The sequence below is a fragment of the Solanum pennellii genome, chromosome 6 (genome assembly GCF_001406875.1).
Source record: "Solanum pennellii chromosome 6, SPENNV200".
NCBI lineage: Eukaryota > Viridiplantae > Streptophyta > Magnoliopsida > Solanales > Solanaceae > Solanum > Solanum pennellii.
This window is the reverse complement of record NC_028642.1, coordinates 58,994,526-59,018,075: the sequence shown is the minus strand read 5'-3', so window position 1 is coordinate 59,018,075 and position 23,550 is coordinate 58,994,526. Positions and strand designations below refer to the sequence as shown.

The 23,550-nt window shown below is 32.2% G+C and overlaps 3 protein-coding genes across 3 annotated transcripts; all 3 read left to right on the top strand.

Annotated features, from left to right (window-relative positions):
- The first annotated feature begins 1,676 nt into the window (after positions 1-1,676).
- LOC107021737 (serine/threonine-protein kinase STY17) lies at positions 1,677-6,690 on the top strand. Its single transcript, XM_015222442.2, has 3 exons — positions 1,677-2,251; positions 2,742-3,825; positions 6,132-6,690. The coding sequence occupies exons 1-3, from the start codon at positions 1,842-1,844 to the stop codon at positions 6,432-6,434; spliced, it is 1,797 nt and encodes a 598-aa protein (XP_015077928.1). The 5' UTR covers positions 1,677-1,841; the 3' UTR covers positions 6,435-6,690.
- Positions 6,691-15,132: 8,442 nt separating this feature from the next.
- On the top strand, positions 15,133-16,459 carry LOC107021520 (uncharacterized protein At5g39865). Its single transcript, XM_015222199.2, has one exon. It carries the CDS (start codon positions 15,369-15,371, stop codon positions 16,131-16,133), a length of 765 nt encoding a protein of 254 aa, XP_015077685.1. The 5' UTR covers positions 15,133-15,368; the 3' UTR covers positions 16,134-16,459.
- A 1,435-nt stretch (positions 16,460-17,894) lies between these two features.
- Positions 17,895-19,313, top strand: LOC107022589 (uncharacterized protein At5g39865-like). Its single transcript, XM_015223182.2, has one exon. The coding sequence runs from the start codon at positions 18,195-18,197 to the stop codon at positions 19,026-19,028; it is 834 nt and encodes a 277-aa protein (XP_015078668.1). The 5' UTR covers positions 17,895-18,194; the 3' UTR covers positions 19,029-19,313.
- The last annotated feature ends 4,237 nt before the right edge of the window (positions 19,314-23,550 follow it).

Genomic DNA, 23,550 nt, shown 5'->3' with positions numbered 1-23,550 from the left:
CATTGTAGAAACTTTAAAGAATCAATTGTATATAATTTTTAGACAAGACACTTATTACTACGACCAACGGATATGACGTTTATTTGTATAGCTAAAATATGGATTTTGATTTCACAAAAGATAGTAATTGTTCGACTAAATTTGGAAGACAAAAACAAAGCTAATAAGTAACATTAACAATATCAACATCACACAATATAAATTATGGTGTGATAATAAAATTGTTTCACACACAATCTCTAAATTAATTTTATAGTATATGCTCCAAATCTAATTAGAATTTTAATATTATAAATTTTGAATGTCGAATAAAAAAAAATAGTATAAAAATTTATTTTTATTTCCAACTCTTTAAATTTTTAAAATATATTCTACTAATATATCTAATAAAAATAACTTTTGAACAACTATTCGTTCCCAATTTTCAATACAACACAAAAGTCATGAGCTCAAATCTGTCCACACCAAAAACCAACAAAGATCTCTGTAAAGTTATCATCAACACGAAGTATATAATCACATAGGATGAAAAAGTAGAGAACACGTGACCTACTAAGCTACACTATACATGCGACATGATTTACTTTTTCCGTTTTAAAATTATTTGTATATGACTTCTTACGTAAACATCAAAATAGTAATGAAATATTGGTAAATATGAAAGTAAATGATATGATTGTTAATGAAAATGATGAACAATCGGCTTAGGGTAACAAAAAAATTATGTGTTTTGTCTTACTTTATGATATATGCAAATGATGCTTGTTGTGCTCACTCCAAACTATCACATTACTCCAGTGTCATAAACACTATTTGTTATTTGTTACAAGATAATCCAATTGAATTATAACAAATTTATGATTAATTTTAATAGTTTTTAAACCCTATATATATTAAAAATTTATGATCCAACGCTAACTAAAATTTTTTGCGTGGGCTAAGTGGAAAATATCCGAAAAGCAAAATTGAGGGCCACATCCCAAGAAATGCTTCAATCTCCGAGGACACCGAATGACAAATCACTATCACTATTCCATGTTTAATCAGACATAACTATCATCACATTCACCGCTCCGGCCGTCGCTTTAAGCTCACTCTTTGGTCACCGGTCCTATTTATTTCCCCACCATCTCCCATAAAACTACCCCCCCAATTCCCCTAACACAGACAAAAATGTTACTTTCATTGGTTTCGAGAGTTGAATATTTAAATTAAACAAAATATGTTGAATTAGATATAAATTATTAATATTTTTTTTATATAATTTTAAAAATATTTTTTATTTAATTAATTAAATTTAAATTTATTTTTAATTTATGATATAATATGAAATAGTCGTTTTAAATTTTTGTAAGAACGTGGGATTTTTAATTTAATAAAATAATTAAGAGAAGTAAGATATGTAAGGTGATAAGTAGCCGATCTCATTTTTAACTTAGGAAGGTAAATTATAAATAATTGTCTAGAATAAAGTAAAAACTTATCAGAATACAAATACAGTAATGAATAATAATGCATGTTGAAAAATCAACTTAAGGCAATCAATAAGTTTTGAAAATGAATTACCTAAAAAGGAAATCATATTAATAATTCATACAACAATAATTAACATATTTTGGTGTATTTCATTTATTACTACAATTTCCCTACTCTATTATCTATCTATAAATATATATTTAAATAACAATTTCTCTACTTAGTTCATTTTTATAGAAACTTTTATACCTCTAAGCTAGTGTTCACTTGGAGCTAGGCTCAAATCATATACACATAACTAACTATTCATATTATTAAAAATCAACAAGGAAGACGTGGTATTCTGGATCTGCGTGCTTCAACTCATGGCAGCAGCATTGGAGTGCTGGTCCAGTAGAGCAAGTATGGATGAGGACATGGTTGAACAAATTCTAATGAGTAACAATGACAGATCGGAGGAGCCGCCGGAAAATGATTGCTCAGCCGGTGGTGCTAGTTCTACCGGCGCCGGAAGCAATGGAAGTTTTAAAGAGTCCTCTGCGATGCAGAAGCGTTTACAGAGGCTGAGCCGGAACGTATCGGAGGCCATTGCGTCGCTTAAGAACTCACTCAACCTTGAATCGGTTCGTGACCCGCCCTCGGACCGGGTTGAGACCTGCCGGAAGCATGTTTGGGGAAGTGTTGTACGGGGCTTGACTCAGCTTTATCCTGGTAGTCAACTTCCGGAGAAGCTTGTCTCTAACATTCGCAAGCATTACGACTCTTTTCCACTCAGGTTTAGCATTTCTACTATTTATCAATAAACTCGTCGTTGCATAGTTAACGATGATTTTATATGTCTATGATTACAATGGCGGATCTAAGATTTAGAAATCCTGGGTTATGAGCTTAGAGTGTGAGTTCTAAATGTATGTCTAACTCTAGTTATAGTTTTTTTTTTTTTAACATCTGCTTAAAGTGTGACTTGTGGGTTTATCCAAAACTCTTGAAGTGTTTGTGCTACAGTGTATACGTGATCGTGAGCATCAAATTGAAAATGGATCAATGGAGTGGAGTGATTATCGGGAATTTGTATAATCAATTCCAACTAGTTTAAGATTGAGACATACTAGTAGTAGTTGTTGACTTGTTGTTGTTATGTGAAAGGTTTGAACCAAGGGCACTGTTTGGATGGACCACCACAAGCTAGATATTTTCCTATTGTGCTTTGGTTTTGTTTGTTTTGGTATTTGCATTTTCTTATATACTTGGCTTGTTTTTGATAGCTATGGGCAAGCTGGATTCGAAATGAAGGATGTCTTTCTACATATTAGATTGATAGAGCAGGCATCTGCAGAGGACCACCCAGCCATTATGATACAAGAGGTGTCTGATGATGAAGTCCAAGGGTCGATTTTCAAGTTGACATTTGCATGTAACTCCTCTATTTCATGGCCTACAATGTCCGGGGCACTCGACAGCGCCTCAATTTGCTGCAAAAAGATACAGATCTTTGAAAAGAAAGGTTTTACATTGGGCGTTGTGATGCTTTTGGTTCAATCTGGGAAAGAAAAAATGTTTAAAGCTCGTATCGAGAATGTTCTTAAATCAGCCCTTAAGAAGCCAAAATCTACTTCAATGAAGAAGCTGCCATTTGGCCTTTGTGGGACTCAAGAAGAGAACACGAAGAGCAGAGAATATGGAGACATTGAAGAGGACTCTGGACAGCCAACTTACAAAAATGGATTCGAGAATTCGAGCCCAAAGGTCCAGCTTCCAATGCCTTTACCTACTTCATTGGTTACAGTCTCAGTGGATGAATGGCAGACTGTGTTATCTGGTGGGGAAGAGATTGGAAAGTGGTTATTGAGCTCTGATAATCTTGAGTTCATCGATCAAATTGGACCTAGTACATTCAAAGGGGTATACAAGGGGAAAAAAGTTACGATTGAGAAGCTCAGGGGCTGTGATAAAGGAATTGCCTATGAGTTTGTGCTTCGAAAAGATTTGTTGGAGCTGATGACTTGCGGGCACAAGAGTGTATTGCAATTTTTTGGTGTTTGCATTAATGAAAATCATGGCTTGTGTGTTCTGACTAAGTTGATGGAAGGTGGATCAGTTTATGATTTAGTGCTGAAGAAAAAGAAACTCCAGACTAAAGAAATAATTAGGATCGCCACTGATGTAGCTGAGGGAATCAAGTTCATGAATGATCATGGAGTTGCATATAGGGATCTCAATACACAGAGGATCCATTTAGACAAAAGTGGGAATGCTTGCTTGGGCGATATGGGCATAATAGCTGCCTGCAGGAGTATTGACGAGGCCATGGAGTATGAGACTGATGGTTATAGATGGCTAGCTCCTGAGGTTTGTTCTCTTCTACATCCAATTTGATCCATATATATACATTCATATGTTCTCTTTATTCTGGAATATTCAGTAATGTTTTTGGAAATATATTGAAAAAGGCTATTCTTGGGATGTACCAACATTATTTTATGGTTAGCTCTCAGACTGCATTACAGTTTGAGGGTAGTGATAGACTGAGGGGGAAGAGTGTTTAGATCTTTTGTTCCATTTCTGGCAGAGCACTTCAGATGAAATTTGTTATACCAATCAAAAGTTAAACATAAGTGGAGGAACTTAAATAATTATTGGAAGTATAACAAAGTATTTTTCATATGTTGTGAAGTTCATCTTTAGGTGATGGCTTCAAGTTTCCATAATGATGAGTCATCCAGAAAAATCTAGGGCCGTACATAACAATGTGATTAGCTTTCACTGTACTACAGTGTTTAATTGGAAAGCCTCTTAACAGAATGGAGATAGTAGATTTGTGGGAAAGATGTTAACCAAAATTTTAGTGGTATAATTAATTTTAGGCTATGACATTGGGGTTTCCTGTGTCAAAAATTGGTTTTCTTACTTGAGTTCTCAGCTATCTTGGTAGAATCTTTCCATATATGCTGTGGTAGCCTGAGTAAACAGTTACGATGCCAAACTGAGTATCAGCTTGAGGTAGGAGAAGCTGAGAGCTCTTATAAGACAATACCTGGCCCCTACTTTGTCTTTTTTTTTTTGGCCCTTTGGGGATGAGAGAAAGGACCGTGAGTAGAAAGGGAGAGTTTTTCTGTGTCAGATGTGCTAAATCTACCTGAAATTAAGGTCAATGGAGGTTGAAAGGGCTTGCCTAAATGGCCAAAATACTGTTATGGTGCTTGGCTGTAGATGTAGTGTGATAAGAGGGCAATACAATAATCAGTTTCTACAACGACAACAACTATATGTGTCAAACTAGTTAACTTAAATGAATCTTCCGCGTCTATTCTGTTCCATCTAGCCCCGTTCATTTTACTACTCAATCATTTGTTTTTTATGGAAAATTAAGGTTCTCTAAAACTAGGATTCTCTGAACTATCCCCGCAGCAATGACAGTTTCTGTACTATAAAAAAAATTGAGTTAGTGTTCATTGAGTGGCATGATGTTTTCCAGTCCTTTGGGTATCCCATTCATAGGATGACCAGTAAGTATCATCTAAAATTCTTGAGAAGCATATTCTGTGTGTTGTCAATACATGAAGAGAAGGGGGAAATTACTCTTTTGTTGCCACAAGATGAGTAGTTTAATTTTTCTTAAGAGGAGAAAAGTTTTGATTTTTGTTACCATTCTGAAAGCATAACAATGTCTTCATTGGATAGGACTTTTGATGATTATCTACTAATAAAAACGTTGCCACTAATCCTGGCATGATTTTTGAGCATGCGCAGCATATTATCATATTTACTTTTGCTTTATTTGCTTTATGGAATTAGCACTTATGTTCTGCTGCATGATTATGTACTTTTGTTTTTATTCTAGTAAACAATTCTGAGTTAATTTCTCTTGGTGGAACCCACTATTGAAGATGCAAATCCTTATGGATGTTTGGTATACTTTCATTCTGGTGCTACAGTTTTTTCCCTTTCTATTGCTGGGAGTGGGGACAATTTTCAAATGAATATATGCAATTCTGTTAGGGGAAATTGTGATATTGGCTTATCCAATTTTATCCTTTGTAATATCATAATAAACATCACAAGGTATGGGTAATGTCTGCTGCGTACACCACACCCTCTCCAGATCCCACTCGTGGGATCACATTGGTTATGTTATTGAATATCATACTGAACATATCAGTTGGTCCATCCCCTAACAAGAAAGCTATGTGTCTGCTTCTTTTATGGTAAGAGAATTATTTGATACTTCTACTTCTTATTCAAAGTCAATAATCCATACCGAACATATCAGTTGGTCCATCCCCTAACAAGAAAACTATGTGTCTGCATCTTTTATGGTAAGAGAATTATTTGATACTTCTACTTCTTATTCAAAGTCAATAATCCATTAAGTATTTAAAAATTTGTTAGTGTAGAGACCATAATTGCATAGTTCTATTAATTAGTATATAAATTGTATTGATTAAATCTACTTGATCAAACATCATGAGATCAAATTTGAAGCGCTAATCCTTTTAGAGCTATATCAACTGCCTCGGATGTTGATGTTTATGTATGTTAAGATCTGTTTGTTGTTTATCAAAGAAGTATTGCACCATGAGCTGTTTGTTTTTTGCACAATAAATGAAAAAAAGCTATAATTTTCCACATTTTAACCATGTATTTGGTTGTAACAGATAATTGCAGGTGACCCTGAAACTGTTAAAGAGACTTGGATGAGTAATGTATATAGTTTTGGAATGATTATATGGGAATTGGTGGCTGGCGAGGTAGCATATTCTGCTTACTCGCCAGTACAGGCTGCTGTTGGAATTGCTGCTTGTGGGCTTAGACCTGAAATTCCAAAGGATTGCCCACAAGTTTTGAGATCTCTTATGATCAAGTGTTGGGACAATTGTCCTTCAAATCGTCCTCAGTTCACGGAAATTCTGTCAACATTGGTACGTTCCAGCAGTAATAGCAACAGTAAGAGTAGGTAATGAAAATCCTTTCCATCTAGTAGATGCCGCAATCCCTCGTGTAGATCTTTTTGTAGTATCAACAACAACATACCCAGTGTAATCCCTTAGATCCTTTGTAGCAATGCAAATTAAATCCTTCCTTTATTATGATAAATATCCTCCTATCATCAATATATAATGAAAGGAAAAGAAATCTACTGCATTTTTCTCTCTTGGAATGTATTTCCAGCTTATAGTTTATGTTTGTGCTAGAGAAATGATTGGTTGGGTCATATCTGGTCTCTCTTAGTCCTATTATGGTTGCCAATTTATCATTATTAGTTACTTTTCATGTTGTCTGTACTGTGAATTGATAAACTAGCATAAAGCAGAAAAAGACAGAAATATAAAGATTTGAGGCATGGCATGAGAGACCACAAAGTCTTAGTAATTTAGGTCTTTTGTGTTTAGCTGCACTTTATGTTTTTATGGTGGCTAACTATGGGTCCCAATTAAGGGTCCTTTCTCTGTTTCCTTGTCACTAGAAGTAAAAACAAGGAATATAAGACCTCGAACTAATTTTTTTTTTTCCAAAGAAAAGAGATCCAAATGACATTTTGATGGGCCAACTTTTGAAGGCAGATTCAATTGGACTTTTAACCTCAAAGGCAGGTCCAAAGCTGGAAAAGTAAACCAGCTTTTGAATAATATTTGAAATTATGGCCAAACGTATACTAATATTTACTGAGAGCTTGAACTAATTTAATCGTTTTCTTAATGCATTGAGTTTTAAGTTTGAAATAGGGAAGTTCTGCATGTAAGTTCTGATAGTGTTATCAGACATTATGGGCTCATTTGGTACGAAGGATAAGAGATAATTAATTTCGAAATCAATTTTAGGATGTGTGCAGAATAACTTCTCACTAAATAGTTATGTTAAGATTGTAGTGTTTTTTTATTCACATTGAGGGTGGGATAATTAATCTCAAGATCATTTATTCCCAACAAAACTAAGGATATTGGAGCCGCATCGAAACATTACGTCTAAAATTATTCTAAATTGTAAATCAAAGAATCGGAGTAGATCCCAATAGAAAGAAAAAAAAGTACCTAGGTATTTACACAGAACCAACGAATGTCTGACATATATTTTCTATAATTGTTTTTTTTCACTTAACATATTTACTTTGTATATTTTTTTCTTAGAGGAACTTTCACATATGGCCCCTCAAATATAGCTTAATTACTCTCCATAGCTATAATTTGATAATTACAATCCATAGCTACATGTTAAAGAGAGGAGAGATGCGAGCAAGAGAAGACAGAGAACAAAGAGGGGGAGAAAGATGAATTGTATATTATATATGGTAAGCGAGATTGGGAGAGGGAGGAGAGAGGAGAGAGGCGAGCGAGAGATGGCAGGGAGTGGAAGAGAGGTGAATTGTATATGTGTTTTGGTTAGATAATTGTATATTATACATATGTATCTGTATATTTTGGCGAATTATACATTTACAAACGTGACTAATTATACAAACTCGAAGTCAGCCCACATAATTATTGTATAATGTTAGTCATGAGTGGTAATTTAGCAAACTATATCTATGATAAGTAATTAAATAGTATAAGTTAATTTAATCGCGTAATTTTATTTTTTTCTTACCTTTAATTAAGGTTTAGTCCTAATAGAAGAGTGTTGGTATTTGGACTTTGGTAAGTAAATTCAAGAAGTGCATTACTAGATTTTCCTGGTCCGGCCCAGTTCAATTGTAGCCTACCTGCGCTTGGGCTTGGACTTAAGATACATGCTTGATTGTTTTCAATCTATCAGACGTATGAAAATAGACTCCAAATTTTAAAAAAAATGTTTTCCTTCTCTTCTTTTTTTTTTCTTCGTCGGGCTTAGTCTTACCATCCAAGCAACTCGTTCTTATCATTATTTTTCTTTATTAACTGAATTTTGTGGATAATTCTCAAATATAGTTATATGATTACTTGTGAAAAATAGTAGTAACAATGATAATGATAATGATAATAATAATAATATAATAATAATAATAATACTCATGATTTTCTTATTATAGGCTAGTAGCAAAGAAAAGCACTTTCTTCCATTAATCTTTACAATTATTAATTATAAAAAACGCCTATTATCATCGAACTGAAATGAAAGAGACACGAGTCACACAACGACTTGATCAATTATCCAAAAGGAATATTGCTTTATTTTACAAAATAATAGGTTAATTAGAAAAGGGGGAAAAGGCAAAAAATAAGTAAAACAAAAGGCAAGTGCTCTTTTTTTTTTTTTGGATAATTAACTTATGCATATGAATTATAATACCCTTTCATCTTTTAAGATCTACATATAAAAAATAAAAAAAACTTTATCCTGATATCCTCATAATTATCCTCATTCATGTTTCTAAAAAACAAATAGTACCAAATACCAAATGAGCATTGTACTACCAAACATAAAATGAGCATTGTATTTTTTTTTATATTGACGATGCATATAACTTTAACTCGCAAGCATGTGACCAAAAAGTAAAAATTGGTTTGTTAATGTGGTTGCTGTAGAAAAATTATGAAGCACATGCAACTTTTCAGAAACCACTTACTTTGGTTGTGTCAAAAATATATGACCTAACCTTTATCTTCCTTTATATTGCAGAAGTATGATCCAATCTAACTCCTCTCGTGCCCTCTAATCATACACTTACATGGTCCACCCATGACCCACCCCAAAAAAAAATTGTCCATTTTTTTTCCTGTCTAAACGTATGTCTGATTAATTTACGTGTATCTCAATTATTTTAATAGATACTTAATGTTCAGGGGTGAATGTCAGTATTATAACACCGAATTCATTTGATTAATTCAAATCTTTTGATGTAGAATGTATTCACTAATGTTATAACAAATACTAGTAGATATGAAACCATCATTATGAAAATACCATGAATTTTGATGCTATATATTATTGTAAGGGGTTTATCCATAAAACTTGGAATTAAACTTATTAAGTATTTAATTGTGAGTATTATAGCTAAAAAGAAGGAAAAAATATATATATTTTTCTTAGTGGCCCTATTCAAGCAAATTGATTTTCTTGTGTTTATTTATGAACTTTTCAAATTTATATGTATATGTGTCATCCTGTGTTAAAATAAGATAATGTAATAGAAACAGCATGATATATTGAAGATCAGACAATTGTAAAGGTACTTTTGATATATTATCTATATATAGCTTATTTATCAGTTTTCTAATTAATATTGAATCCAATCAAATACTTTTCAACTATTAATTGTGAGTTGTACTATTAAATTGATATAAACAATAAATATATATTAATTTAAGTAGGGTCGACCATACATTTCAAATATATTCTATTTTTTTGAGAATTTTATGGAGTTTGAAGTTAAATATGAAATTGTGTTTGGATATACTTTTTATAAAGAATATTTTGTCATTTTTCTTAAAGGTATTTAAATACAACCCCCTCAAAGGTAAGAAGTGAGCTGAAAAACAAATTATAAGTTGTTTTCTAAATTTGAAATACAACTTCAAATTTAATTTAAATTTTTTAGGGCTAAATACAAAAATTTAAATATTGTAATATTTTATTTTGTTTTTTTTTTAAAAGTGAATAATTAATCAAACGAATCGATAATGTATTTTTATAATCTTCAAACGAAAATGTGAATAAGAAATTTATGTGATGGATGCCTCTCCCACCAAAAGTTTAGATAAGAATATATACATTGATCCTCATGATTAGTATCTCTGTGGTGATTAAGTACACATCTCACTTATGATTAATTAGTACCAATTACTAATTTATAATCTCAATCAAACTTGTTGAAACTGAAACTTCAGCACAAAGATGAAATATGTTTTCATCTTTATATTAGGTGGTTGGATTAAATCAAGAAGGGTAATAAAAAATACATATAATATTTGTATATACTATGTATCTTATGTATGCCTAAATTGTCAATAACAACATTAACATGCTTATTGTGATTTTATAGGTGGGATTCGAAAACGGTAAAATTATGAGGAATTTGTTCTTATTTTTGTGGAATAGAGATATAGTTTTCCATAAGACCTTCACTCAAAAAAATCGAAACAAAATATGCTTAAATTTGCCCCTCTTAAAAAGTTAATTTACTAAAAAAAGGATTAGGAAAAGAATAAAATTGGAATTAGAGTTCTAATTATAGATCCATGAGAATTTAGTCGATTCAGTCAAAATTTAGTATTTTTGTCAAGAACTTTACTTAGTATACATAAAGACATTATTGAAAATTCAATAACCTATATTTCTTTTTATAAAATTCGTGATCTTTAAATTTAAAATTCCGAATTAGTTAATTAAAAATAGAACTCCTGGCAATTTTTTCTAACATACTCAAATCTAAAATTCCATTTTCTAGACAATCCACATGCTTTCTCATCCTCTCATCAGTACTCATAAATACACATTTTAATTCATTTTATGGATGGCTAGATTCTATTATATAGTACTAACTACTCTTGAGTTTGAAGATGTTACTATTATACCAAACCCTTTTTTTTTTTGAAAAAATGAGTCATTATTATTGATCACGTAGCCATCCAACTTTTAATATGTTCAATAATAATAAGCAATAATGTCAACTTTATGAGTACCAATGTTTTAGCTAGCTCCTAATGATAGTAGGAGTAGAATTTTACATCCGTATTGTTGTTGGTGTTAAAGTGTGTAATCGTCAGTTTTAGATGTTATTTGTTATTTTATTATATTATCAATACACCCCTCACGTGTGAGTCTGATTCTTTTTCATGAGTCAAACATATGATTTTTTTTGTATGGATGATTGGAGGTATTACGCAATCTCAGGACCCTGCGTGCTCTAATACTACATTAAAGTGTGTATCATTTCATCTGAAAACTTCAACGGATTGAGAAAACACATTTTTATTATTTAATTGTATTCTTAACCATTGGGACCAACATCTTCTATACTTCTCTCTAAGGGTCGTTTGGTACAAAGATTAATAATGCATGGATTAATAATGCAGAAATTAATAGTACAGAGATTAGTAATGCAGAAATTATTTTTACCAAGTGTTTGGTTCATTGTTTTCCACCTCATCTTGTGTTTGGATTAGAACTTTATAAAAAAACTCCTTTTCGATTATACCCTTGAATTATTATGCAATTGGGTGAAGGTAAATAATTATCGGACAATACTTTTTTTATGCCCTTCTAACTAGCTATGGAAGAATAATTTTATTGTCATGTTTGCCTTTTTTTTTTACTTAAATTATTTGAGAATAAATAATTGTCATCTTAGTAAATTGTTCACTTACATATGTCAATTTCAATTTTAAAAAAGATAACTATCAACTTTTATAATTGAAAAGACGGTAAGCAATAGTAAAATTAAATAAACCATCTACATTTTCGCATGAAATTGCAAGTTGTAATTTTAATATGTATTCAATTTTATAAATTGTTCAAAATACAAAATATTAGAAAGCCGCACAAACATTTTAATTATTGTGTTTATTTTCTTGATTTTATGTTTTATGATTGTGCTAGTAAATTTACTTAAATAAATTATCTAACAAATTATTTAGAGAGAGTTGTTTGTTACAAATTATTCTCTTAAGCTAATTTATTTAAATAAATTTACTAGCACAATCATAAAACATAAAATCAAGAAAATAAACAAAATAATTAAAATGTTTTGAGAGATATTTATGTCTTTAGTAGACTTATCCCATGTATTGCTAATATCTTCAAATAGAAAGGTATTAGTAATACATCATATAATACCATGTGAGAGGTAGAACTAATCCATGGATTATTATATATAGACCCAATTTCCTACCAAACGTAATACTAAATAATATCATCTATAATACATGAATTATTTATTTTAATGCGGTTTACCGAAAAAAGTATTAGTACTATAATTGAATTACTTTTTTTACTATTAATATGAGACTTTAGTTGTAAATCAAATCTCTTTTCGTAATTTACATGATTCACCATCTCATGAGCTTATTTGGAGATTAACTTAGCCTCATCAATCGAGTAGTCATGATGATCAAATCTTTTGGATTTTTTTTTTAATATATGACATCAAAGCTACGGATAAAGATAGTAAATTGACCTGTATACTGATAAAGTATTGACTATCAATTATTGAATTATCGAATCTAAAATTTAAAAACTTAAATCGAACATCAAACATTGATCCTACGCTATAATATTATTTAAGTCAAGTCCACACGATAAATTTACAAAACTTTTGATATGTTACGTGAGTGACATTTTGCTAACGGGTCAATTTAGGTTGTAATCCAAACCGACCCATTTCTTAAACGGGTCAATTTGGATTATTCAATGAATCGATTAATTAATCAACCTGTAATCGCTTAATTACTCAATGACTTCTTTTTAATGATTCTAAACTTTTTTGGATGACGTTTCGTTTTTATTGCATTACCTAATTAACTCTATACATTTTTCTTATATGTAAATTAACTATTCTTTGTAAAATGTTTACTAATTAGAATAAAAATCCTAGAAATTGCAATTTATTTTTATTTTTTTTAAGTTGGTAATCTACGAGACAGATTTTAGTAGCAAGTTTTGAAATCTCTCATATTTTATGATTTTGTTGACTTTTCAGTTTAGAGAGCTAGACTTATGCGAATATTGATAAGGGAAAAGGGTCTGATATACCTCTAAACTTTGTCATTTAGAGCTGATATACCCCTTGTTATGAAAGTGGCTCATATATACCCCTACTTGTAAACAAATGACTCACATATACCCTTTTCCTCTAACGGGAAATGAAAAAATTATAATTTTCAATCTAAATCTTTATTATTTTTTTCTAAAAACTATAATCCCATATGAGTAAATTTAATCGTCGTCAAACATATTTTTTTGACTTTTTTTTATTTCAGTAACTAATTTATAATTATTATTTTGATAATCAAATTTATTTATGTTTCACTAATATTCTTGTAAAAACTTATTGTAGATGACCAAATTTTTTTTCGAATACGAAATTAAATTACAATACACACAAAAAAATAGTTTAATATTTTTTTCTTTAAACTAAGGAATGATAGGAAAAAATAAAATAAGAATAAGAAACTCAAATAATTATAATAAAAGAAGTCAAAAAATAATTTATGTATGAAAAAAATTAAAATATACCTTGAACTTTTATAGAAGAATCATATATACCACTAAATAATTTTTTTTAAAAAATTATAAGTAATAAATATAAATTTAAAACTAATTATTTAAAATTCCGTTAAATGAAGGGTATATTTGAGCCATTTTGTAACGGCAGGGGTATATGTGAGCCGTTTGTATAACGGTAAAGGTATATATGAGCCACTTTTATAACGAGGGGTATATCAGCTCCAAATGACAAAGTTGAGGGGTATATCAGACCCTTTTCCCTATTAATAATGTAATATTAGTTATAAATAAATTTCTGTATTAGTTATGTTGAGTTTTTATCAGTAAATGAATAAACTTAAATTAATATACTTAACATTATTATTGATGTTGTTAAGCCATTCAGTCAAAACTCAAATCATTGTGAAGGAAAAACTTAATTGGATATTAATAATAATGTCACGACTCAAACTACATCGATTGTTTTTAGAAAATTTTTAGAAAAAATCAAGTAAGATAATGTATACTTTTTAGTCTTAATACAAAATTATGAAGCATCACATGAGTGTTAAAATTAGTAAGAGAATTGAAATATTAAGCACTAGAAAAGGAAATAGCCTACCTAATTATTGTCAATATTGTCACACAATTATCACCCTCTTATAACCTATAGTTTCATATTGAACGTATTTGCTGGAAGCCAATAAAATAATTGTCAAACATATTTAAAGAGAGATATATTAATGTATACTCTTTTCAGCCAATAAAAAACAATTTTAATACGTAACATAAAACATTACACTAAATTTTGAAGTTAATACTTAAATTTAAAGTTAATAAATTTAAAATTTTAAAAAGTATCTCAGAATATTTGAAAATTTAATCAAATAATTATCTGAAGATAATTTTTTAATTTAATCCAAAAACTATGACCAAAACCTTTTTTGACAGATTTAAATCGCATGCCTTTTTTTTTTAAAGTTAAATTTCCAATTTACCAAAAATAAAATAAAATAGTCAGACCAAACATGTGCAAGTCAGATTTCATCTCCATTACAATTATTATTTTATCTTCAAAAATCTACTTATTATTTTTTCTTCTCTTTCATTTTACATAATACTTTTCCTCCATATTTTTTTAAATCCCAGAATAATCCATAGCAGTTTTATTTTCTTCCTTTTTTGCCTTTCTGATTAGCACTATGTAGTGAACGTCTGATAAATTTTTCATTATTTGATAATTTTATAAATTATATAAAGGATAAAAATCTTATTAGCTAAGTTATAAAACGTAAGCTTGATTCAGAAAATATTAAGGAGAAATTGATTTCAAATTATTTGTGTGAAAAATGACTTGAGTCATTCGGAAAGAGTCCTTATTTACTTTTGTACATTTTTATTTTTAATAATTTAAATATTATATGATAATATTTATATAAATTAATACTATACTATATTATTAGATTTTGCAAATAATTAATTACAAGTAAAAAATTTATATTAAAATAAAAGTAATTTTCACCTTCTCTGTTAGCCACTGTCACCCCCACCCACCCTGACACCTTCACCGCGTTGGCAATTTCTTCTGTATAATCCCTTAATACTGACGCCAAACCCTTCTCCTTCTTACTGTCCCCACTCCCATCTTCTTCAACAATATATTTTCTTCCATTTTCCGCCATTGATTTCAACCAAGAAACCTCAATAATCAAGTTTCAACAAAGTTGTTCTTCTTCTTATTGTTGTTGATTCAGTTCTTCGATCTCTGCAAAACCATGTTGGTAACTCGAACCAAATCAAAGATTTGGAATCACAGCACCAATTCCCCCAAATTCTCCTGTCCTTCTTTTAAAGATATTCAAACCCTTTTCTCCGACGATTCAAATTGCAATTCACCCTCTCCCAACAAAAAACCCAATATCTTCCATCGTGTACGCCGTGTTAGCGCTGTTCTTCGTGCTCTATCAGTCCGACCCGGACCCGATTTGCCCCTCAAAACCCTACTCCCTCAACCCGAAACAAATCTCAAGGAGACCCGTAAATCGGAGCCGTTGATTCAAATCCCAGGAGCTGAGAAAAAGATAGTGATCTACTTCACCAGTCTGAGAGTAATTCGTTCTACATTTGACGATTGCAAAGCCGTTCGAACGATTCTCCGTAGCTTCCGAGTTTCGATCGACGAACGAGATGTGTCCATGGATTCTGGGTTTATGGATGAGCTAAAGACGATATTGGGTATCCGTGAAAAGACGAAACCGTCCTTGCCGAGAGTTTTCATTGGCGGGAGGTACATTGGTGGTGCGGAGGAGATTCGGCAGCTACAGGAAGCAGGTGAGCTGAAGAAGTACGTTGAAGGACTGATTCCGGCGGATTTAAGCACGTGTGAAGTGTGTGGCGGCCATAGATTTCTCCTCTGTGACGAGTGCAATGGTAGCCACAAGTATTATAGCGAGAAAGGTGGATTCAGAACTTGTACGGCTTGTAATGAGAATGGTTTGATCAGGTGCCCATCTTGTTACTATGCCCCAATTACACTATGATTAGATTAGCAAGCTCTATAACTATATTTTAGGCTAGTCAGAAAGTATAAGCTGAAAATGAAGATGAAAACTTTATACACTTCATTTTCTTCTTCTTTTTAATCTTCCATTAGCAGCTTTTTTGTATGATTAATCTCTCTCTCTCTTCTTCTTTTTTCCCCTTTTTGGTGGAGGTAGAGGGAATTGGTGCATTGGGTGTGTTTATATGCTAAGAAAGCAGTTTGATTAGATGCAAAATGTTATCTTTAGTTGATTTTTCTATGTATTTTTTTTCATAGTTTGCTTGATTACAAATATGCTGTGCCTGAGGAAATTGTTATTGATTAGGGATAACACTCTCTGTTTAACAGAGTTCTAGTGTCTTAGTCGTATCCATTATCTGTATATATGTGATGAAGTTAAGTTCTATTAAAATGTCTTTCTGAAATTTGGTTAGCAATTTTGCATAAAGATAATGAGTAATGACAATCAAAAATCTTGCACATTGCCTCATTTCTTTGGGTTGGCTCTAATTCGACAACAACAAATCCCATTAGGTGGGGTATGGGGAGGGGTAGGGTGCACACAAACCTTTATGCCTATCTCGTGGAGATGGAGATAGGGAGGTTGTTTCCGATAAAGAAATCATTACATAACTTGAATTCTGGTTCTGAATATTGATTTTGCTTGTGACATAATCTATTGAATGTGTTTAGCAACTTTGAGGCAGGGGCTAACCTCCGCGTATAGCCCTAGACCCCTTCCAAAACTATCTATTTCTATTTTGTTTTACCAACAATGCAGCTCGGAAGAGTTTGCATATGACCGATTATTCTATTAGGTATTTGTTCTCTCCCTCTCTCACTAGCCTATGTAGTATGTACAAATTCTGCCATCAAAGCTTAGACAAATGGATTCAGTTAAAGTTGGTTTTCTTCTGTAGTCCCAAGTCTTGGTAGATAAAGTTATCGAGTAACTATATCTGTGTTGATGAAAGGTAGTAGGCGTTTTGGCAACATTTTGATATTAAGATTGGGTGATATTCCTTCCCAACTATAGGCGTTTACTGTGAGCTAGAGAGAGCGCCAAGGGAAGCTTTCTAGCCTGAGAGTTGTGGGCTCTTCCTTGTTGCAGTAACAACTATATCTGTAGAATTATGCTTACAGGAGAAACATATTGTTTACGGTGAAAGCATCTTTTGAATGAAAATACTGACATGTACATTCAAACTTGGGTGATATGAATTATATAGTGCATGTGGTGGTGGTTGTAGCAGATAACTTGATGAAATAGTAGTTGAGGTACATGTAAATTGCTGGGACATTACTGTCACCTCATCGGTGTTTTTGCCACTTTAGATAATATCAACATGCAGATACTTATATTTCACGCATCGATGGTGTTGTGATATGCACCATTTACTTGAGAAAAAGAAAGGAAAGGCACATTACCCATGTCTTCTCTCCTTTCCAGTAGCGCGCCTCTGTTGATCACCTTCTTTTAACATTGTTTGCCATAAAATTGAACAAATACGAAAAAAGAGATGATGATATGATCCAAAATCGAAATAGATAAAGAGGAGAAATGTGTGCGCATCTGGCTAGCCAACTAACATTATTTCGTTAGATTTCCCAATTTTTCTGTGAGACAAGACCAAAGGGAAGGCCGGCCGGAGCCCCAGGAAGAGGATCAATATTTTTTTAAAATTTATAACACGTGTCACTTAATCAAGCATTGAGATAAAACTAAATAAATTGTAGGCTTAAAATTTACCACCTTCCTTTCAATTCGTTTGTCTTTCAACAAAATAATCCTTTACAACTCTTTAATTCTTATATATGGGAGAAACAAATTGAAATAAGGAGTATCCTTTTGTTAAGTACGTGCCTAGGTACATATTCTTAGTTTATATGCGCCACCAGTTTCAGTGTGGAGTCTTGTACAATTTTTGGCCCCATGTTAGGATTTGGTAGTTGAAAATATTTATCAAAGGGATATATTTTTTTACAAGTTAGAAAGGCAAAATATGTATTAATTAATCGTAAACAAAATTACAGTAAAAGGGAAGGAAGCATTTGATGGATGCGGACCGGGTCTTGTTTACTAATAATAAGGCATTTCAAAAAGTCGGAAAATCGGAAACCCCATTGCGTGGCGCTGATCATAGCGTTTTTGTTTGGATTTCTGGAAATCATGTTGCTTAGTCGAACCAAATCAAAGATTTGGATTCACAACAACGATTCTCCTAATTTCTCTTGTTCTTCTTTCAAAGATATCAACACCCTTTTCTCCGACGATTCTGATTACAATTCACCCGTTTCCACCACCAAAAAATCCAATATATTCCATCGTGTCCTCCGCGTTAACGCCGTCCTCCGTGCTTTCTCTACCCGTCCCGCACCCACACCCGAACCCGAAGCAACAACTCCGAAATCCATTCAAATCCCAGCAGCTGAGAAGAAAATAGTGATTTACTTCACCAGCCTCAGAGTAATTCGTTCTACATTTGATGACTGCAAAGCCGTACGATCAATTCTCTCTAGCTTTGGTGTTTCGGTGGATGAACGAGATGTGTCTATGGATGCTGGGTTCATGGAAGAGCTAAAGACCATATTGGGTACCCGTGTAAAGACGAAATTGACCTTGCCCAGAGTTTTCATCGGCGGGAGTTATGTTGGTGGCGCAACGGAGATTATTCAGCTGCATGAAGCCGGTGAGCTGAAGAAATACGTTGAAGGGCTGACTCCGGCAGAATTCAGCACGTGCCAAGTGTGTGGAGGAAATAGATTTGTTCTCTGTGAAGAGTGCAGTGGTAGCCAAAAGTGTTATAGCGAGAAAAGTGGATTCAGGACTTGCACGGTTTGTAATGAGAATGGTTTGATCAGGTGCCCTTCCTGTTACATCCCGATACTCTGAATGCAATCGTTAACATTGTTTTTGTTAGATTAGTCAGAAAGTATTAGCTGAAAATGTAGGTGAAAATTTCAGTAGTAGAAGGAATGCTGTGCTTATAAAAGTAAAGAAGGCAGTTCGGTTTTTGCAAAATGCTCTCTTTAGTTGATTTTCTTTCTTCGGTGTTTGCTTTTGACATAGTTCTGTAAAGTACTAATTAAAAAGTGACTACAACTATGTGGGATAATACATGCTAATTATGCATGAATTGTGATGTTGTCCTTTGGTAAATTTCGTAGATTTGTTTAATTTTTGGTTGTACTGATTTTTACATATGCTATTATGTCTGTGTAACAATTGTTTGTGCTTGGTGGTTTACTCATATACATTAGGTTGATGAAGTATCGAAGGGTCCCTAATTGATTGAAGTTCTTATAAAAATCCCTTTTAATGACACTCAAATGTTGTTCATTGATTCATCTAGACGTGTTCGACTTTGCTTGTGGGCTGTGGCCTATTTATTGATCGTCTTAGCAAAAATGTGTTGTTTGGGCAGGGCTAGTCTCCTTTATTAGTCCAATACCTCTTCTACATTAGCGAATTCAAATTTAGACATGGTATGTTACAAGTATTGGTTATATAATGTGTATTTAACTCCATCAATACTTGTTTTCAAGCATAGATAGGTCAATCCCAGACATTTGGTTTGCCAATCTCTCAAATCAGTTGTTGGATCCACCATTTTCCTTTTACACTATCTATTTGCATTAGTCAATATATTCAGGTACCATTTATATTGAATGGTGTTTGTAACAAGCCTCGACTTAACTTCATTGGTTAAATATTAAGTTTTTATGCTCTCTCTTCCCAACTATACATGTTTATTTAGATGTTGAGAGTTCTCGAGCCACAGAAAGCTTTCTAGTTTGAGAGTTGTGGGCTCTCCCTTGTTGCAGTAAAAACTATAGTTGTAGGTGTATGCTTAAAGGACAAACATATTGTTCATGGTGAATGCATCCTTTGGAAGAATATAGCTGGATGTCTTTCACTATCACAAATGAAAATCTTATAATGGAAGAGTAAGCTCTGGCCTTGATCACAACATCCTACCTAAAACATCCTACCTAATTATTTTTGCCTTCACTTGTAAAAGTGTAAAATGATACTAACTGCTATCATGGCCAGCTTTTTCATTTGAATTTTTACAATAGTTTAAATAGCTGGCAGACAGCGAAAGCTGGTGTTTTTGAAGAGTGAGTATTTGAAATTGATCAAGCTAAGATAGTATCCCTTGCTTTAAGGATCCAAGTGCAAGTCTAGTTGGACTAATTCATTCTTCTTTGATGTTTGAATGACTGCCACCAGCTATCTTGGTAAATGGTAGATTACTGTCGTTCCTTAGGGTTCATTGTTTTCTTTTCTCATTGTTTGGATATTGAGGTGTAGTAAAAACTTACCCGTACTCAGGTATTAAACCAGACAAATTGACTTGTCACTTGAAAACTAAAGTGACAATGCATTTATAGACGACATATAGGTTTTGCATTTGTTGGTTTGATATAAACACGGGGTGTTGGTAAGTATTATGTACACCACGAGGCATGTGACAGTTTTGAGGTTCAAGAAGAAGCAGTCTACATAAATTATGTACTGAACACTTCATTGAATCACTATTAATTGTCTTTATTAACTGGAAACACATTTATGGCCCTCCTTAATGATCTTTGATGTTGTAGCAGCTAAATTGTAGCATTGTGCCATAGCTAGGTTGGTATTAATATTGTGACATTGAAAATGTTGTAGTTATGAATTTGAATTGTATACAACAAAGCGTTATAGTATACTTTACCCTCTCTAGACCCGGTATGTTGTTGTTGAAGTGTACTTTAATGGGTTGTAACAAACCAACAAGAACAGTTTGATATAGATTGTTAAGGGGGCTTTATGTCCATTTGCCTTTCAACAAGAAAGCAAGTAGCATGTGCTATCTTTTCCTTTTTCAGTTCTTTTCGAAAAGAAGCAAACTTTGCTTTGTCTTTAGTAGTAGTACTACATTTTTTTGCTTCAATGTTGAGGACTCGTGTCCAAAAATATGCTTGGTCAAGGTCCCTTAACTAACTCTAAGAGGTGCGAATTATTAAAATTTATATAAAAAGAACTGACGAAAAGAGTACACTTAATCCAAAACTTCAATTGAAAAGTGTTAAACCTTGTTTTTTTTGGGAGGTGGGGGAGGTAAAAAGTGATTTTGCAAAATCAGAGTTAAAAAAAAGGCATGGATGAGCCTTTTCTTTAACAATAATGATACAGATGAATTAAACTTTTAACAGATGAAGCCTTTTCTGAAAATTCGATGGCATATTTGAGCCTCAAATCGCCTATTGAGAGTTGATGAGCCAAATTCTCTTTTGTACAAAAAAGAAGAGTTGCTCCTCCGTTTCATTTTGTACAAACACATTTTTCATTTGTTTAAAAATCAATGACATTTTTTAATAATTTAGTTCTGAACTTTTTATATTATCATTAATATATGATTTTGTATCCACAAAAATGTTTATGATATATTTCAGACTATAAACTTTTTAAAAATATTATAATACAGTGGACAAGAAAAATAAATCGGAAGTAACTTTTGAATGGAAGAAAAATGATCTATGAGGTAGAGCTATAAACCAAAATAGTATACAATAAATCATAAATGTAATGTGAGCTAAGCCCATTTCTTCTGCGGCCTTAATGGAGTAATTATTTTTAATTACGTGAAGTGCTAGTTGGTTGTTTAATTTATCTTAACTTTTACTGTATTGATGAAATATTCGATTCTTCACTTTATAATTTTTTTTTTTACGATATTGACCTCCATCGACTATTCAGTCGTATAATGGTGTACTTAATTTTTTCTCATGTTTGTGTAATTATAACCAAAACGATGTTATGTGAATGCATTTCTATAGTTTGTATTAGGGGTGTCAAAAATGAACTCAAATATAGGTAACTCGCTCAATCCGTTCAGAATTTTAAGAGTTGGGTTCAATATGAATTGGGTTCAATCTCAACCCATTCAAGCATAACCCATTTGAAGAAAATCCTCCCATTTGAAGAAAATCCTCAATTGAGACCAATTCAATCTCCAATTTCAATCCGTTTAGAACTTTTTATTAAGATATGTTCTTGTATTTAAGGTATGAATTATTATATGTTTAACATCTTTTAGATCCTTTTGTTACTTTTTTTTAAAAAAAAAAATTTGAGCTAAAATTCAAATTGTGATTATAAAAGTTAAAATATAAATATGTTAAGTTATTGAGATTAATCAGATCAAATTGGACGGATGAAGATTCAACCCGTTTTTAGCTCATTTGAGTCCAAAGTAAACTTGACAACTTTTATGCCAACCCATTTTAATATTCTTAGTTTCAACCAAAATGCTCATTTGACACCCCTAGTTTGTATACATGTATATATAAAAAGAGACAAACTTATGTTGGACATGTTGGGCCTTACCTTGCTAGTTTCTAAATATAAACCTAGAAATCTTCGTATAATTTCATTTTTCTAACTTTCCATAAATGAGTAATTAAAATGAATCAGGCAGGAAGTAGGCTTAATAAAAAAAACTATTAGCTTCCTTTTTCGAAAAGACTAATTAATTGAATCATATTACAAGTTACACTCTTTATATATGCGCCTTTAGTTTTAGCATTAGTTCTCACTTTTCTCCCTTTTTCTTTTATATAGTTTTGTTCTTAGTGTTAAGTGCAATTTTAGATACTACAAAGAAACAATGTCGACATACGTTCATCCGTCAAAATTCAATTTTTTTTTTTAATTCCAAGAGTTGAATATACACAACCTATTTTCATCAGTTGGGTTTTTCCGCCTGAGGGATGTATCAATACAGATGGCAGCTTCATGCCTGATTAGGGATTGGCAGGGTTTGGAGGTGTCGCACGTGATGACTTGGGAAGATGGTTGGGTGGATTCTATGGACGACTTGGCATGAGAGCTACGTCAAGTCAAGGTTATTATCGAGACAGATTCGAGCGAAGCCCTGAAGTGGCACGTCTCAAAAATTCATCCAGAACACGTTGTTATAGAAGAATGCAAGAGTCTTATATCCGAACTTGGTATTTTACTAATTCACACTTTGAGACAGGGAAATAACTGCGCAAATCACTTGACGAAGTTGGGAAGGATACAACAAGAAGACATGGTAATAATAGATCGCCCACCAAATTCCGTTCAACTTTTGCTTCGTGCGGACATGAACCACGTAGCATATCCTAGGTATCCCAAACACGGATCGTCAAGTTGTAAATCATTTGTTAAAATCTAAAAGAATGTAATAGCTTATTAGTATTGAAATAGAAAAATAAATGTAAAAAAGAGGTTTGATTTCTCCCATTAATAAAATATGTTATGAAAAAATTGTCTTATTTTTCATGTTTTAAGTTTTTTATTTTTACTACTAACTAATAATTATCAAACAAAAAAAATGTGTCTAACTTGCAATTTTATAAACTCGTAATATATATATATATATATA

Coding starts and splice junctions, on each gene's coding strand:
- LOC107021737 (XM_015222442.2), top strand. CDS start 1,842: ATGGCAGCAGCATTGGAGTGCTGGTCCAGTAGAGCAAGTATGGATGAG. Junction 2,252..2,741: donor TACGACTCTTTTCCACTCAG/GTTTAGCATTTC, acceptor TGTTTTTGATAG/CTATGGGCAAGCTGGATTCG. Junction 3,826..6,131: donor ATAGATGGCTAGCTCCTGAG/GTTTGTTCTCTT, acceptor TGGTTGTAACAG/ATAATTGCAGGTGACCCTGA.
- LOC107021520 (XM_015222199.2), top strand. CDS start 15,369: ATGTTGGTAACTCGAACCAAATCAAAGATTTGGAATCACAGCACCAAT.
- LOC107022589 (XM_015223182.2), top strand. CDS start 18,195: ATGCGGACCGGGTCTTGTTTACTAATAATAAGGCATTTCAAAAAGTCG.